The sequence below is a fragment of the Mastomys coucha genome, unplaced genomic scaffold, assembly GCF_008632895.1.
Source record: "Mastomys coucha isolate ucsf_1 unplaced genomic scaffold, UCSF_Mcou_1 pScaffold21, whole genome shotgun sequence".
Taxonomy (NCBI): domain Eukaryota; kingdom Metazoa; phylum Chordata; class Mammalia; order Rodentia; family Muridae; genus Mastomys; species Mastomys coucha.
Genome location: NW_022196904.1, coordinates 154,501,096 through 154,515,940, shown reverse-complemented (window position 1 = coordinate 154,515,940; position 14,845 = coordinate 154,501,096). Strand labels below are relative to the sequence as shown.

The following is a 14,845-nucleotide window of genomic DNA, read 5'->3' as shown; positions in this document are numbered from 1 at the left end:
TTTAATTTTTTTTTTGAGACAGTCTTTTTTTGTTGTTGTTTTGTTTTTTTGTTTTTTTGTTTTTGTTTTTTTTTTTTTTTTTTTTTTGTTTTTTTGACAGGGTTTCTCTGTATAGCCCTGGCTGCCCTGGAACTCACTCTGTAGACCAGGCTGGCCTCAAACTCAGAAATCCGCCTGTCTCTGCCTCCCAAGTGCTGGGATTAAAGGCGTGCTCCACCACCGCCTGGCAGTACAGGATTTCTAACTGGCCTCCCCAGGTCTGTATTTGACACCTTTCAACCAGTTTTCCACATAGCAAGCAGAATGACTGAAAAACTTTAATTAGATCACAAGCCTCTCCTACTTAAAACTATCCAATGGTTTCTCCTCATTTCCCTAATACCCTAGTCTTCAGCTGGTTACCACTGGCTGGGTGAATGCTGTCTATGGGCCTTAGCAGCATTGTCTTTGAAAGGGATGATGAGATGAATATGGGCACAGGGAAGTAGAGCCATTCCTAAAGAAGCTTGCTTATTCTCACTCAGAGATTTCTAGAAACCACCAGAGAATTTAAGCAGGGAATTTAAAAAACCCTAAAGAGACCTCTATGGAAGAGTTAAAGGAAGTACTGAAGAAACTGAAGGGGATGGCAACCCCATAGAAAGACAAACAGTATCAACTAACCTGAACCCCTAGGAGTTCCCAGAGACTAAGCCACCAACCAAAGAGCATACATGGGCTGGTCCAAGGCCACCAGCACAAATGTAGCAGAGGACTGACTGCTTTGTCTGGGCTCAGTGGGAGAGGATGTGTCTAATCCTGTAGAGATTGGATGCCCCAGGGAGGGGGCATACCAAGGGGGTGGCACCTTCTCTGAGACGAAGGGGAGGAGCGATGGGGAGAAAGAACTCTGCCAGGGGGCGCTGAAGCGGGGAACAACATTTGGGATGTAAATAAATGAAATAATTGATTAATTATAAACGGAAGGTAGGAAGAACGGAAGGAAGGAAGAAGGGAAGGAAGGAAGGAAAGAAAAAAAGAAATCCTGAAGGGAGAGACCATCTCGTGGCTGCACTGGAACCTCTGCACTAAGGAAGCAGAAGTAGTAAAAGTTCAAGACCAGCTTGGAAAGAGTCTATCTTAAACAAACAAACAAGCAAATGTGCTGGGGGCTAGCGTGATGGCCCAGTGGGTTAAGAGTACTGACTGCTCTTCCAGAGGACTGGGGTTCCACTGTCTGTAACTCCAAGATCTGACACCCTCACACGGACATACACGCAGGCAAAAATAAAATAAAAATAAATAAATTATACAATAAAAGGGCAAGGAAGTGTGAGTGGGCACGCAATTAATGTGCTCTTCACAATTTTGAAAGCATCAAATGGCTGTTAGTGTCATGCTTCCAACAACAGGCAGAGTCAACAGGCATCTTTTATGTTCTTTGGAGTTCATTTGAGCACCAGGGAAGGAAACTGCAATGGAGCACATAAGACATAAGGCCTGGGGTTCTGGAGGGACAGTCGCAAACTAGCAAGCAACCCAAGCACGGGAGGCTCCGAGGCAGGTTTCCAAATAGTAAATGCAATTCACATCTTGCTGTAAAGTTAAAATTGTCCAAGGAGAAAAATCACGACACGTAAGAAAATCAGTCCTCGAGTCACACAGTCGCACCTCTGAGGCAACCGCGGCGGGTTGGTCGGGGCGTGGCTTCGGTTTTGCGGGGTGGAATTGCGCAGGCGCGGCGAGGCCGCGGGGCGGGGTCAGGCGGGGTCAGTTAGCGCGGGAGCCCGGCGCGGAGGCTCCTGGGCTGCGGCTCGCCGGGAACGGAAGCCGCTGCGGGACGCGGAGGAAGCCAGGATGGCGACTCCGAGCGGAAAGGCTGTTACCCCCAACCCCCAGGTTTCCAAGAGGTCTCTCCCTAGAGATGCTTCCTCCGAGGTCCCGAGCAAGAGAAAGAACTCGAACCCGACGTCGACGCTGCCGCGGCCGTCCGGACTCTTCGTCGAGGGCTCGATCGTCCGCATCGCCATGGAGAACTTCTTGTGAGTGGCGGCAGGCCTCGCCTGGGCGGGAGCTAGCGGCCCGCAGGCGCCGGGCAGTGGGGTGTGCCCGGAGGTGGGGAACCTGTGCTAGGCTAACCCTGAGGCTTTACCTATCTGGGCCGTGGAGACTGGCCGTGTTGGCTGTAGTAGACGTGTGGCCTGGTGTTTTTTATCCACCCAGCGGTTTTGGAAGGCGTCAGCTGCAGTCAGTAGATACACTAAGGGGCCAGGTCTCTAATCTGCGAATCTCTATCTAACAGGGACCTGTGCACTATCACAAAACTCGATAGACAACAGTTACAGCGGAGAGACAAATTTTGAAAAGTGTACACGTTTTCCAAGTGGGCAGATGACATGGTAATGGTTGTTGATTAGAGTGTACCAAAGAAATGAAATTGTGAACCCGGTTTTTGTACCTCCTTGCAGATTCTTGATCCTTCCAAACCTCCTTTCTTCCTTGCCCCCACCCCCACTAGTTGAGTAGATACTAAATGTTAACAAAAATATTATCTGTTTAGCGTCTTAGAGTTATTCTTTCGAGATAATTTTTCTTAAATGTAGGCTTGAATAAGTTATAGAACCGTAATAAAACAATACCATTTTTTTTCTCAAGCACTTATGTATCAGGGGTGTGTTTGTTTTATTTACACATGGCTGTGTTTCTACCTGTCTTTGTTGATGATATAAATTCATGGCTATTGGTTTTTGCCCGGGTCTGTGTAAATTCTAACAGCCGATTTGCTAATTTGAATCCAGATCAGGAAAGGTAAATGTACTCAGCATGAGGTTATCTGCTGTAATGGGAGGCACAGACTGAAGAGGCTAAGTCCACCCACAGCTATCAGAGCTTTATGAAGAAGGTACTGAAATCAAAAAGAAGGGGAGATGATTTACACAAAGAAGGGACTGCCTGAAAGCCAGTTTGTAGTGTTTAGTGAGTGACCTAATGAAGACTGTAAGAACATGTGTGGACAGAGGTTGGAAACTATTGTTCCAGCTTGTCTGTTACTATCCTAAGGAACTCCAGCATCATCCTATCCTACAGGCAGGGGAGAATCTGGGGAATGATTTTGAAAGGTGCCAGGTAGCAAGCAAGAATATTTAAAGTAAGAAAGCAAGAATGCAGGGCTGAAAGGTTATTTGATAGGATCTGCCTATAGGTTGTGAGGCACGAGAGTGGAGGAGTGGCCTAGTTCTTCTTAAGTCTGGCTCTGGCTGCCGGTCAGGTGTTATTCAAGAGAGAGTAGGGTGGTTGGGAGTGGGTGGGGGGAATAAATAATGAGTGCAGTTGAGCACCTCTGTCTTGAACTTTCCTGTGGGATAGCTAAGAGAAATTTTGTATACATGGAGTTTCTAAAGGCCTCGAGCTCAGAGGGAAAAGAATAAGTCACAGACTTGGGAGTCATGTATAGGTGGTTATTGATGTTACAGAAGTCTTTGAAATTACAAAAACGAAAATATAAATTGGAGGAATTAAAAAGTCTTTATTGTAAGAATGAGAGAAGATGAGCTCAGAGATCTATCTGTACAGGAAGGTAAAATGAGAATCACGGAAGACTTGCCAGAGAAGCTTAGTTAAAAAAATACTTAAAATATCTGCTCTATTGAACTCATAATGAGACTGAAGCCGCCTACATTGAGCAATTGGAAAAAATGTTTTCCCTTTGATAAAGTAGTATAAAAGAAAACTTTTTGGACCAAGGAAGAATAAGGAAGAAAAGCTTGGACCAAAACAGCAAGAAGAAAAAAGTAGGTGGAAAATGCAGAATTGTGTATGATTTTGTTTATTTTAATAATATAAGGTTTTAGATTTGGGGAGTATATTTGGGTTTTCTAGAGGAACAGAGCTTAGGGAATGCATCTATATTGGTATATAGAAAGGCCATTTATTAGAATGGCTTACAGGCTTTGGTTCATCTAGTCCAACAAAGGCTATCATTGACAGTGTCTCTAAGAATCCAGTAGTTATTCTGTCCATGACACTGGATATCTCCGATGGTCTTCAGAATCCCAGAGAAGTAGGCTCTGATGCCAGTTATGAAATGGACTTGTCAGCGAGAGCAAGAGTGGAAGCCAGCAGGCAAAGAGAATACGCTTCCTTCTGTGTCCTTTATATATAGGCTGCCAGTAGAAAATGTGGCCCAGATTAAAGGTGGATCTTCCCATCTCAGAAGATCTAGATTAAAAGGGGGCTCTTCCCACTTCAAATAATTTAAGAAAAAAATCCCTCACAGGTATACCCAGATGCTTGGGTTTTAATTAATTCTAGATGTATTTAGATTGACAACCAAGTTGTCACAGAGTGAGGCTGAGAGAAGTGAGTACCAAGCAAGTGGGGAGGCTTAGGGAACTCAAATGGACTAGAGATGGGACAGGGGTGCTATGAGCACATTAAGTCAGATGAGGTTGGGAGTGGACGGAGACTTCTAGGTTAAAGGAAGCACAGATAAGTCAAGAAACTGGAAGAAATAAGTTACAAAGCCCTTTAAGATGTGTGTGTTTGTGTACACATGCATGCACATGCACATATAACCAGGAGCAGGCAACATACTGCTTGGGACTCCAGTTACAAGTGGTTGTGAGTTGTAGTTGGTGCGGGAACCAAAAGCGGAGCCTCTGGAAGAGGGTAAGGCTCTCATGATTGGCGTCTCTCTAGCCCCACCTCTTTGTAACAAGTGATGCTACATTTCCATGTGTATCCATGTAGTTCTTTGTCACATGCATATTTTTGTTACTACCTGGCTTTTTAAAGTTTTAAGTGTTAAAGTTGGTATGCTTTATTAAATTATTTATGTATTTAGCATGTTAGTAGCACTCTGGCATTTATACTTAGAGATTAGTTAGGTATACCTAAGCACTAAAAACCTAGAGAAGAGCCAGGCAGTGGTGGCACACACCTTTAATCCCAGCACTTGGGAGGTAGAGGCAGGCAGATCTCTGCATTCAAGGCCAGCCTGCTCTACAGAGTGAGTTTACAGGACAGCCAGGGCTACACAGAGATACCTTGTCTCGGAAAACATAAATTAATAAGTAAATAAAATAAATGTAGATATAAGACATTAGGAAAGAAGCCATGGTTTCTTATACAAATTTATTTTAAAGTTATTTTACAAAAATAGAGGTAAAAATAAGTGCAATCGTTTTGATATAGTCTCCCAAAAGAGGATAAATGGTTTCAAACTTGGGTTGTATGTTGCTTGGCAAGATCTTACTATGTAGCCCTGACAGGCCCGAAACTCATAGGTTTATTTTAACTAGGTTTTAAAAACCCTCCCTCCTGAATGCTAGAATTAAAGACATGTGCCATCATGTGGAGCCCCTGTACTCTTATTTTACATCTGCATTGTTACTTCTTCCATTGATAAGAGTTTCCCCTCTATACGTTGACTATTTCAAATTTACAGGGTTAGGTGATAAAGCACTTACCCAGCAGGTAAAAGGCCCTGGCTTGACTCTTTAGTATCTCTTCCCCCTAAATGTATGAATAACATTACATTCGTAACATTATCTGGATTTTGAATGAATTATGAAAGGGTTGTGGACAGTGAGAATGGAAAGCCACAAGAAGATGCCTTTACAAAGAAAAGGTTTTTCTTTTATTTCTGTTTAATGATTTTGCTTCTTTACAATTCAGAACATATGATATTTGTGAAGTGTCTCCTGGGCCCCATCTGAATATGATTATTGGAGCCAATGGGACAGGGAAGTCAAGTATAGTGTGTGCCATTTGCCTTGGACTAGCAGGCAAGCCTGCCTTCATGGGACGCGCAGATAAGGTGAGTTAACATAATTTCCTCTTTGGTTTTTGGAATTTCAAGGCAGGGTTTCTCTTTGTAGCAGCCCTGACTATAGGCTGGTCTAAAGCTCAGAGACCTGCCTGCCTTTGCCTCCTGAATGCTGGGATTAAAGGCATGCACCACCATGCCTGGCTTACTTAAATTACATAACTTTTAAGAAAATTCAGAACTGTTTGTTTCTAGAAACAAGTTAATTTCTACATTTTAGGTTCTTAGGTATACCAAATGAGCTTTCTTTTACCTAGAACTTCTAGAAGGACGCTAATAGTCTCAGGAGAAAGTTCGGGTTACCTTTAATATTGCGCTAAGACAAAGGAGTGATAACAGCAATCATAAACAAAGAAAGATTAGTCACTAAAAAGAATGTTCAGATAATCCTGATGCCTTAATAGGAAAATCTGTCAGGATTGTTAGATACCAGGTTACTTTGATGAATGTCTGTATATTAACAGTGAACAAAACGATGTAGTAAAAAGTGCTCCTGTGGACTGGAGAGATGGCTCAGCAGTTAAGACCACTTGACTGCTCTTCCAAAGGTCCAGAGTTCAATTCCCAGCACCCATACGGTGGTTCACAACCATCTGTAATGGGACCTGATGCCCTCTTCTGGTGTGTCTGAAGACAGCAACAGTATACTTATATACTTAAAGTAAACAAATCTTTTTTAAAAAATAAAGTACTGCCACTTGTTTTGTTTTGTTTTGGGGGAGGTTGTGGGGTTTTATTATTATTATTATTATTATTTTTAAGAGTGTGCATGTCTGTCTCTGTGTCTGTGTAAGCTGGAAAAGGTGTCCTGTCCACTGGAACTGGAGTTTCAGTTGTGAGCCATCCATTCACTGTGGGTGCTGGGAACCAGATTCTGGCCTTCTGCAGTAGTGCAAAGTGCTTTTAGCCACCCTAGCCCCAGATTTAACAATAAGAATGCAAGTATAAGTACCTAGGAATAAGTTAACAAAGATGTAATAATTATACACAAAAATTATAAAGTTGTATTTTAAAAGTGTGAGGGCAAGTGAGATAGTTCAATGAGTAAAAGCGCTTGCTACCAAGCAGACAGCTGAGTTCCATCCCTGAAAGCCCACTGGTTGGAGGAGAGAGCTGATGCACAGGACATGATATGTATTCTGCCCGCGGAAAAAACTTAAATAAAAAGTATTTTGGTAAAGCTTAAAATGAACTGCTGAGAACACTCCAGAATTAGTCAGAGCTGTGCATAAACGATATATGTAATATAATGCTACAGAATTGAACCAATACTTCCTAAAATTTTAGATATATATCTATACCAGAGATCTATTTATGGGCTAGAAAAGATACTTTGCTCTGTTAATAAATTAGCCTTTGACCTTTAATAGTAGTCTGGACATCAGACTTTGATTTAGAAGATAGGGAGTTTGAAGTAGTTAATTTGCAAAGACTAGCTTGGATTTTTCTATGTCCTTTGTAAAGTCATGGGTTCAGTCCTCTTCATTGGTCTCTTGGGTTGCAGTCTCAAATTCTGTACGATTAGAATGGGTTGTGCTGTAGTGGGTTTTACCAGCCTTGCAGTTTTAATTTTAAAGAAACCACATTTCTTTTTGGACTGGTAGGGATCTTAAGGGAGGCCCTGAAGTGCAGTGATTCCTTAATGCAAATTGTTGGCCTTCTGTGTCTACAAATTTAATAGTTAAGTTCTCAGCAAGAATACTTTATTTCTATTTAAATGTAAGTATAAAATTTTATTGTAAGTACAATCTAAATCATCTGTACGTATACTTTATAATAAATAAGAACTGCTCCCCCCCATTTGTATCAAATATTTTAGTTGTTGCAAGACAATACACAATCTGCTCCTTCAGAGATGTCGACTTTCTGTAAGTAAACAATGTTAAATGACCTTGCCAGTCAAAGCCGAGTAACCTGTGCGTGTATAACTTGTTGTCATTGGAACCTATAGTAGAGATTAAAGATACTACACATTTTTTTATCTGTAATTTCATCATTTATAAAATTGGTATAGTATATATAGTTCAGGGTTGGCAACTGAATTTGGAGAGTTGCCAGTTTATCTTAGCAGCATATAATAAATGGTAGTTGTTTGTTTACATTCATTCTCACAAATCATTAACATGATTAAAAAGATTTTTGCAAGATCTTTTATATTGTGTTTTTAAAGTGTGTATGGGGGTGGGGATCGTATACTTATGGAGGCCACAAGAGGCTGTCATTTTTCTTCACAGCTAGATTTAGATGACTGTGAACCACCCAGCATGAGTACTAGAAACAACACAGGTCTTCTGGAAGAGCAACAAGTGCTCTTAACTCTCCAACACTTGTTCTTCATTTATATATTATGTAATGTTTGTTTCTCACTACATTCTGATTCAGCTTTTTTTTTTTTTTCAATTTATCTCTCGGTACCTTAAAATATTTGAACTTTATGATGCTGTACCTACCTTATTTTGTATTGTTGCCACCTTTTCTTGTTTTTTAAAATGTTTTTATTTATTCTTTGATAATGTCATACAATATTTGATCATATGCATCTTTCCTTCTCCACTTTCTGTATTTTGAGACAGGTTCTCGTGTAGCACTGACTGGCTAATGTTAGTATATTGTTGAGGGCGACCTTGAACTTCTAATGTTCCTGGCTCACTCTACCAAGTGCTAAGGGGTTCTAGCATTTTAGTATTTATTATTTATGAAGCTCAAAGTTAAAGATTCAATTTGAGGGCCAGGCGGTGGTGGCACACGCCTTTAATTCCAGCACTTGGGAGGCAGAGACAGGAGGATTTCTGAGTTCGAGGCCAGCCTGGTCTACAGATTGAGTTCCAGGACAGCCAGGGCTACACAGAGAAACCCTGTCTTGAAAAACCAAAAAAAAAAAAAAAAAGAGAGAGATTCAATTTGATGTTTTTAGTCCTTCATTCTGTTTTTTTTGTACAAGCTCATAGTTATCAGATCTATTTCAGATGTCTTATTTTTCTATGTAAATTATTTTATTTTTGAAAGGTACTTGGTGGCAAGTCTGTCTTAAAATCAGAATAGGCACTATTTGAGTGCTTATTAATGTTTAGTCTATGCACCTCTGTCTACAACAGTAGTAGATTTGAAATAGAGCTTTGTAGTTGTAGTATAGGACTTGTTCTAAAAGTACATAGTACGTAGGCTTGGGAGCCAGAATACCCAAATTCAAATCCTCACTCTTCCATTTAGTGCCTGTTAGCAGCTTTGTAAGAGTCTTAACTACCTAGCACTGAAGTGGCCCACAATTTCACTGCTGAGATTTCTATAGTGCAAGAAGAGTTGAGAGACCTGGCCTGTACATTCATGTGGCTACTGAAAAAAATTGATTTGGAGACCAGTAATGACTCTTTTTGTGCTCTGATTGTGTACTTGGAAATGCCATTGACACAGCTCACTTATTCTCCTTACGCTGTAGGTTGGGTTTTTCGTGAAGAGAGGATGTTCCAAAGGTTTGGTTGAAATTGAACTGTAAGTGTTAAACACTACTTTTTAGTATAATTTTTCAGCTTGTATTTATGCTTTCTTGATGACTTTGGAAAAGAATATTAACGTAATATTGTGGCAAATATACTCTTTAATGTGACTCTTAGAAACAAATTAAAGAATTTATTTTGAAATAAATTTATTGAAATTTATTTAGTTCTCAAGAAATTGCAGTTTAATGAAGTAATAATAGTTTATGACTGATTAATATACACTAAGAAGTTGTAGTCAGGTATGATGGTACACTTCTTAATATCAGCACTTAAGAGGTAGAGGCAGAAAGTTGATGCTATTCAGAAGAATCAGGAATTCAAGGTCACTTTCCACTATATAACAAATTCAAGGTCAGCCTGGACTACTTGTGTAAAACAGACAAACATACCAGAGAGAGGGAGAGAGAAATTGTAGTCTTTAACATTTTTAAGTATCTGTTTCTTTTTGCCAATTTTGAAATACTTAGGCTAGAGTATAGCAAAGTAGTAGAGTTTGCCTTAAGTCCTTGACTTTGATCACCTTGTGAAGAAGATGGGTGGACAGATGAGCAGTGTGAAGCAAGTACTTCTCAAAGCAAAAAATGAGTAAATACTCTCTTTCAGATTCTATATGTCTTAGTTAGAGATACCATGACCATGGCAACTCTTATGAAGGCTTACAGGTTCAGAGATTCAGTCCGTTATCATCGAGGCAGGAAGCGTGGCAGCATTCAGGCAGACATGGTGCTGGAGGAGCTGAGCGTTGTACTCCTTGTTCCCAAGGCAAATAGAAGACTGTCTTGCAAGCAGCTAGGAGGGTCTCAAAGCCCACCCCCACAGTGACACACTTCTTCCAACAATGACACACCTCAGAACAGTGCCACTCTCTATGGGCCAAGCATATTCAAGCCATCCCTCTGTATTACTTAATGGCTCTTTAGAGGCATATATTATAGTTCTCTCAGGATTCAGAATGAAGTACATGCATGGTAAGTGCTCAGTGATTTATTCTTTTAGGTAGAGAGTTTTTGATTGGGGAAATTTGTATTCCATGGAGGTCAGTTTTCATTCATACATTTTTCAAGTAGAGGAAGTTTCAGCTGACTACTATATTAGCCTGTAATGTACTAATACATTTTAAATAACAGACAAAGGATGTGATTGAAGCATAGTATAATGATTAAAGGATAAATAGACTTGTTGTATTTCGGGACTTGTGGCACTTGTTTTAATTTCAACAATTTAGGTAATTTTGAATGTTAACAAAATAGTAACTAACATGACCAATTGTGTGATAATAACAACCAAAAAGTCAATGTTTCCAAGGTCGGAAGGATTCAAAATTACCAGAAAGAATAAAAATTATAGTACTATTTCTTAGACTTTGGGTATAGGAAAGTTACAGAAATGTTCTTAATTTACTGTGTGTCTATTCTGAATATAAAAGCTTTTCAATTATTCTTTAATTAGGTTCAGGACTTCGGGAAATCTTATAATCACCCGTGAGATTGATGTGATAAAAAATCAGTCCTTTTGGTTCATCAACAAAAAACCTGTAACCCAGAAGATAGTGGAAGAACAGGTTGCAGCCTTAAACATCCAAGTGGGCAATCTGTGCCAGTTCTTGCCTCAGGTCTGAGTAAAAATATAAATGAACATGAGGAATTTTATTTATTTATTTATTTACTTTACATCCCAATCTTAGCTTCCTCTCCCTTCCCAGTCCCACCCTGTCATCTCCCTTCCCCTCCACCTTCCCTCCCTCTCTCTTTAGAGGAGAGACCTCCAAACATGGGAAAATTTTGTGTGTAATGTTTTTGCTTTATGCCATAGAAAATAAATACTATTCAAGAGATACGGTAATAGTTAGATTTGTATCAAAACAGCACTCTTAATATTTGTCGCTCTTTGTAAAAGGAAGTATCTCATCACTTAGGTTATTAATTTCAATTAATAAGTATGTAATTATTACTCTTTGCAATTAACACAGCATTTTTACTACTTTCTATTTTTTTTGTTGGATATTTTCTTTATTTACATTTCAAATGTTATCCCCGTTCCTGGTTTCCCTCCCTCCCCAGAACCCCCTATCATATTCTCCCTCCCCCTGCTTCTATGAGGGTGTTCCTCCACCCACCCACCCACTCCCACCTCCCTGCCCTCATTGATGACCAGACCATCCTCTGCTACATATGCAGCTAGAGCCATGTGTACTTCTTTGTTGATGGCTTAGTCCCTGGGAGTTAGTACTTTCTATTTTTATGGGCATGGTGACAAACATTTGTAATAGTAGTTCTTAGTAGGACAGCCTGGGCTACATAGAGTTCCAGGTTCCCTGGACCTCAGTCGACTATCCATATTTTGTGTTAATAATTTTATTTAATATGTTTAAGTAAGAAAATGTTTTTTAAAATGTGTTTTTTCATATTTGTCTGTGTGTGGTATGCATTAATATTTGAATACATGTTTGCACATAGTTTTAGAGGCCAGAGGTTAGTTTTATATGTCTTTCCTGCTGCCTGTCAACTTTATTTACTAAAACATTGCCTGAATCAAGCAGTGTGGCTAGAAGGTTCTCTGTCTCAGCCATAACTAGTATTATAGGCAGGTTGGCATGCTGGCCTAGCTTTTACATGGCCACTAGAGATCCAAACTCGTCCTCATACTTGAAAGCACACTTTATACATGAGGCTTCTCCCCAGCCTGCAAGAAAGGTACTCTAAGTACAGATTGTGTCAAACTCCCATTTGCAAGAGTCAAACAAATTATTAAAAATATTTTTATTAATTCTTTGACAATATGATATGTATGATAATACAGTATGGTTTGACCATATTTACTCCTTATTGCTTCCCCTTAATTCTTTCAAGATGAATCCACTTCTACCTCTCCTGTCTATTTTTTTAACCTGTGGGCTCAGACTTGTGATGTCAGTATACTCCTGGGTTTGGGCTTCCACTAGTTTATGTACCAGAAGCCACACCTTAAAACTAATTCTCCTCTCTCAGAAGCTAGCAATTTATCTACTGTAGCTATTCAGTTAGGGGTCAGGGCTCATGCACTACTTTCAGTTAGAATGTTATAAACTGACTTGATTGTTCTTGTTCAAGCAGCTATAGCTGCCTTGTATTCTTGAATGTGAGAGCCTGAGAAGCCGTAGTTAATGAACTACTTTTTGTAGTTGTTTTGTTTTTCAAGACAGGGTTTCTCTGTAGCCCTGGCTGTCCTGGAACTTGCTCTGTAGACCAAGCTGACTTTAAACTCTCAGAGACCCACCTGCCTCTGCCTTCCAAGTACTGGGACTAAAGGGGTGGACCACCATGCCTGCCCTAATTAATGAACAACTTTTAATCAGTGCATTTGTATGATATATTGGTTAGAATTAACTTCTTTTATATGTAGGTATACTTTCTAAAGTCTAGTGATATTTTTATTTGTTCACTACTAATAAAATATCCTGGTCTAAAGAAATGGCTCATTTGTTAAAAGCACTTCCAGAGGACCCAAATTTGATTCACAACACCCACATATGTCAGTTTGCAACTACTTGAACTCCTCTAGTGTATTTGATGCCTTCTTGGCTCCTTAGGCGTTGCACTCACATGCATAATCCAACACATAAGTATACACATACATAGGTTTTATAAAAGAAAAATTTTAAAGATTTTTAAATACTCTAATAATCTACATTTAAAATGACAGTCCAATATCTTTCATTTTAATGTTGCTTAGTGTCTACACTAAAGCTTATTTTCCTCACAAACATAATAAATTGATTCATATCTCAAAAAAATTTTAAGTGAGACCATCTTTGCAAATTTAATAAACTTTAATGGTATTTATGAATGATAGTTGCTAATATTTAATTTTGGTGCTATAGGACAAAGTTGGGGAATTTGCTAAACTCAGCAAAATTGAACTCCTTGAAGCTACTGAGAAGTCAATTGGTCCTCCAGAGATGCACAGATACCACTGTGAACTCAAAAACTTCAGGGAGAAGGAGAAGCAGCTAGAGGTATTTAGAAATAGACAAGTCATTTCTGTTGTCATTCACTGAATCTGTGTCTCAGAATGTGTAAGCATAACTGGGTGGTGGTGCCTTTAGTGCCTGCGCTTGGGAAGCAAAGGGGGGTGGCTCTCTCTGGTCTACAGAGTGAGTTCCAGCTCTGCCAGGACTAAACAGAGGAGCCCTGTCTTGAAGGAAAAGAAAAGAAGACGTACTACAAAATGGGTTGTATATCTGTATGTTGAGTACTGAATTCATAATTGTGGTTGATTTTTCATCCAAGCTTGTATTTCTAACATCAACTGGTGATAGAAAGTAAGAATGGTTTTGATTATATGAAGTTTGAAAATCTTGACTATTTCAGTAAACACATGTTGCCAGTGGCGATTTTAAAGAACTCTCATAGGAAGTTACATTTTTCTTTTGTTTGGTACCCATCAAATAGTTTGTTGTGTGGCATGCACTGTGAAAGATTTTGAGATTTACAGAAGATAAAGATGTGGTATTCGAAAACACTCCTGTTAATGTCATTTATTGTTAATGTATTTTTTCTTAAGTCAAATGAAGATAGACATTACATATAAACTATAGAATTTAGCTGAAGTGTTAATTTAAAATAAATTTTAAACCTTTTAATAAATAGATACATAGAAATGCTATATAGAAATGCTATATAACCTACCCAGCTTGGTATGTTTTTATAATTAAAAAAACCAAAACAGATAATCTCTTTAAGTGTAACTATCAATATTTGATAGGTATTCCATTATAATAAAACATTAATTTTGGTGACTGGGATTTTTGTGATTATTCAATTCTGTGTCTGTTGGCATTACTTCAATTCTTTGATCTGGATGAGAAATCATCAATTTTGCATCAATCCAGTATTTATACCTGAAATTCATTTCTAAATTACCTTCTATCTGCTGAAGGAAACAAGCATGAATCTTTTTCTAGGCTGTTCAGTACATATTTGTGTTTGTTAATATGCAATAGATTGAATTTTAGCTTTCTGTCATCTCAAAATCCTTAAGTCCTGAGCATTTATGGCATATTAATCCTGATATTCCTATGCATTTATATGCTATTTTTACAGACTTTATTAAGCTTTCATTTGGACAGATAGGGCAGAAATCTAAAATGCATCAAGCTCCAAATCCTGAGTCATATAAGTGCATACAGAGCTGTAGTTTGGGAGCACTCAGGAGCTTCAGAGTGCAGATGCCTAGCTGGTAGATATCCATGCACATATATCAGAATCTGATAAACTTCAAAAGTACAAACATTTAGCTTTATGCATTTCCAAAAAACAAAAACAAAAACAAAAAAGACTGTTAACATGTGTTAAGGGAATTGCTTCTTTTATCTTTAGGCAAAGCTCCGGGCTCAGGGTGTCAACAGGCTTCCTCACAGTGCCATGACTAACGGATTTTAAAGTCCTAAACCAGAATTTCTCTGCTGGAGTGTTACTTTCACTTGACTTAGTTGGTTTTGTTGTTGTTTTTAGACAGGGTCTTCTGTAGCCCAGGCTGGCCTTTCACTCTTTTTTTTTTTTTT

General features: G+C 39.1%; 1 protein-coding gene across 2 annotated transcripts in view; it reads left to right on the top strand.

Moving 5' to 3' along the window:
• Positions 1-1,734: 1,734 nt before the first annotated feature.
• Positions 1,735-14,845, top strand: part of Smc5 (structural maintenance of chromosomes 5) — a 66,562-nt gene continuing 53,451 nt past the window's right edge. For both annotated transcript variants that reach the window (XM_031389958.1, XM_031389957.1), the window contains exons 1-5: positions 1,735-2,021; positions 5,656-5,797; positions 9,243-9,295; positions 10,753-10,915; positions 13,163-13,297. In XM_031389958.1, the coding sequence (XP_031245818.1) occupies positions 1,837-2,021; positions 5,656-5,797; positions 9,243-9,295; positions 10,753-10,915; positions 13,163-13,297 (678 nt within the window). In that variant the 5' untranslated portion in view covers positions 1,735-1,836. The remainder of the gene's footprint in view (positions 2,022-5,655; positions 5,798-9,242; positions 9,296-10,752; positions 10,916-13,162; positions 13,298-14,845) is intronic.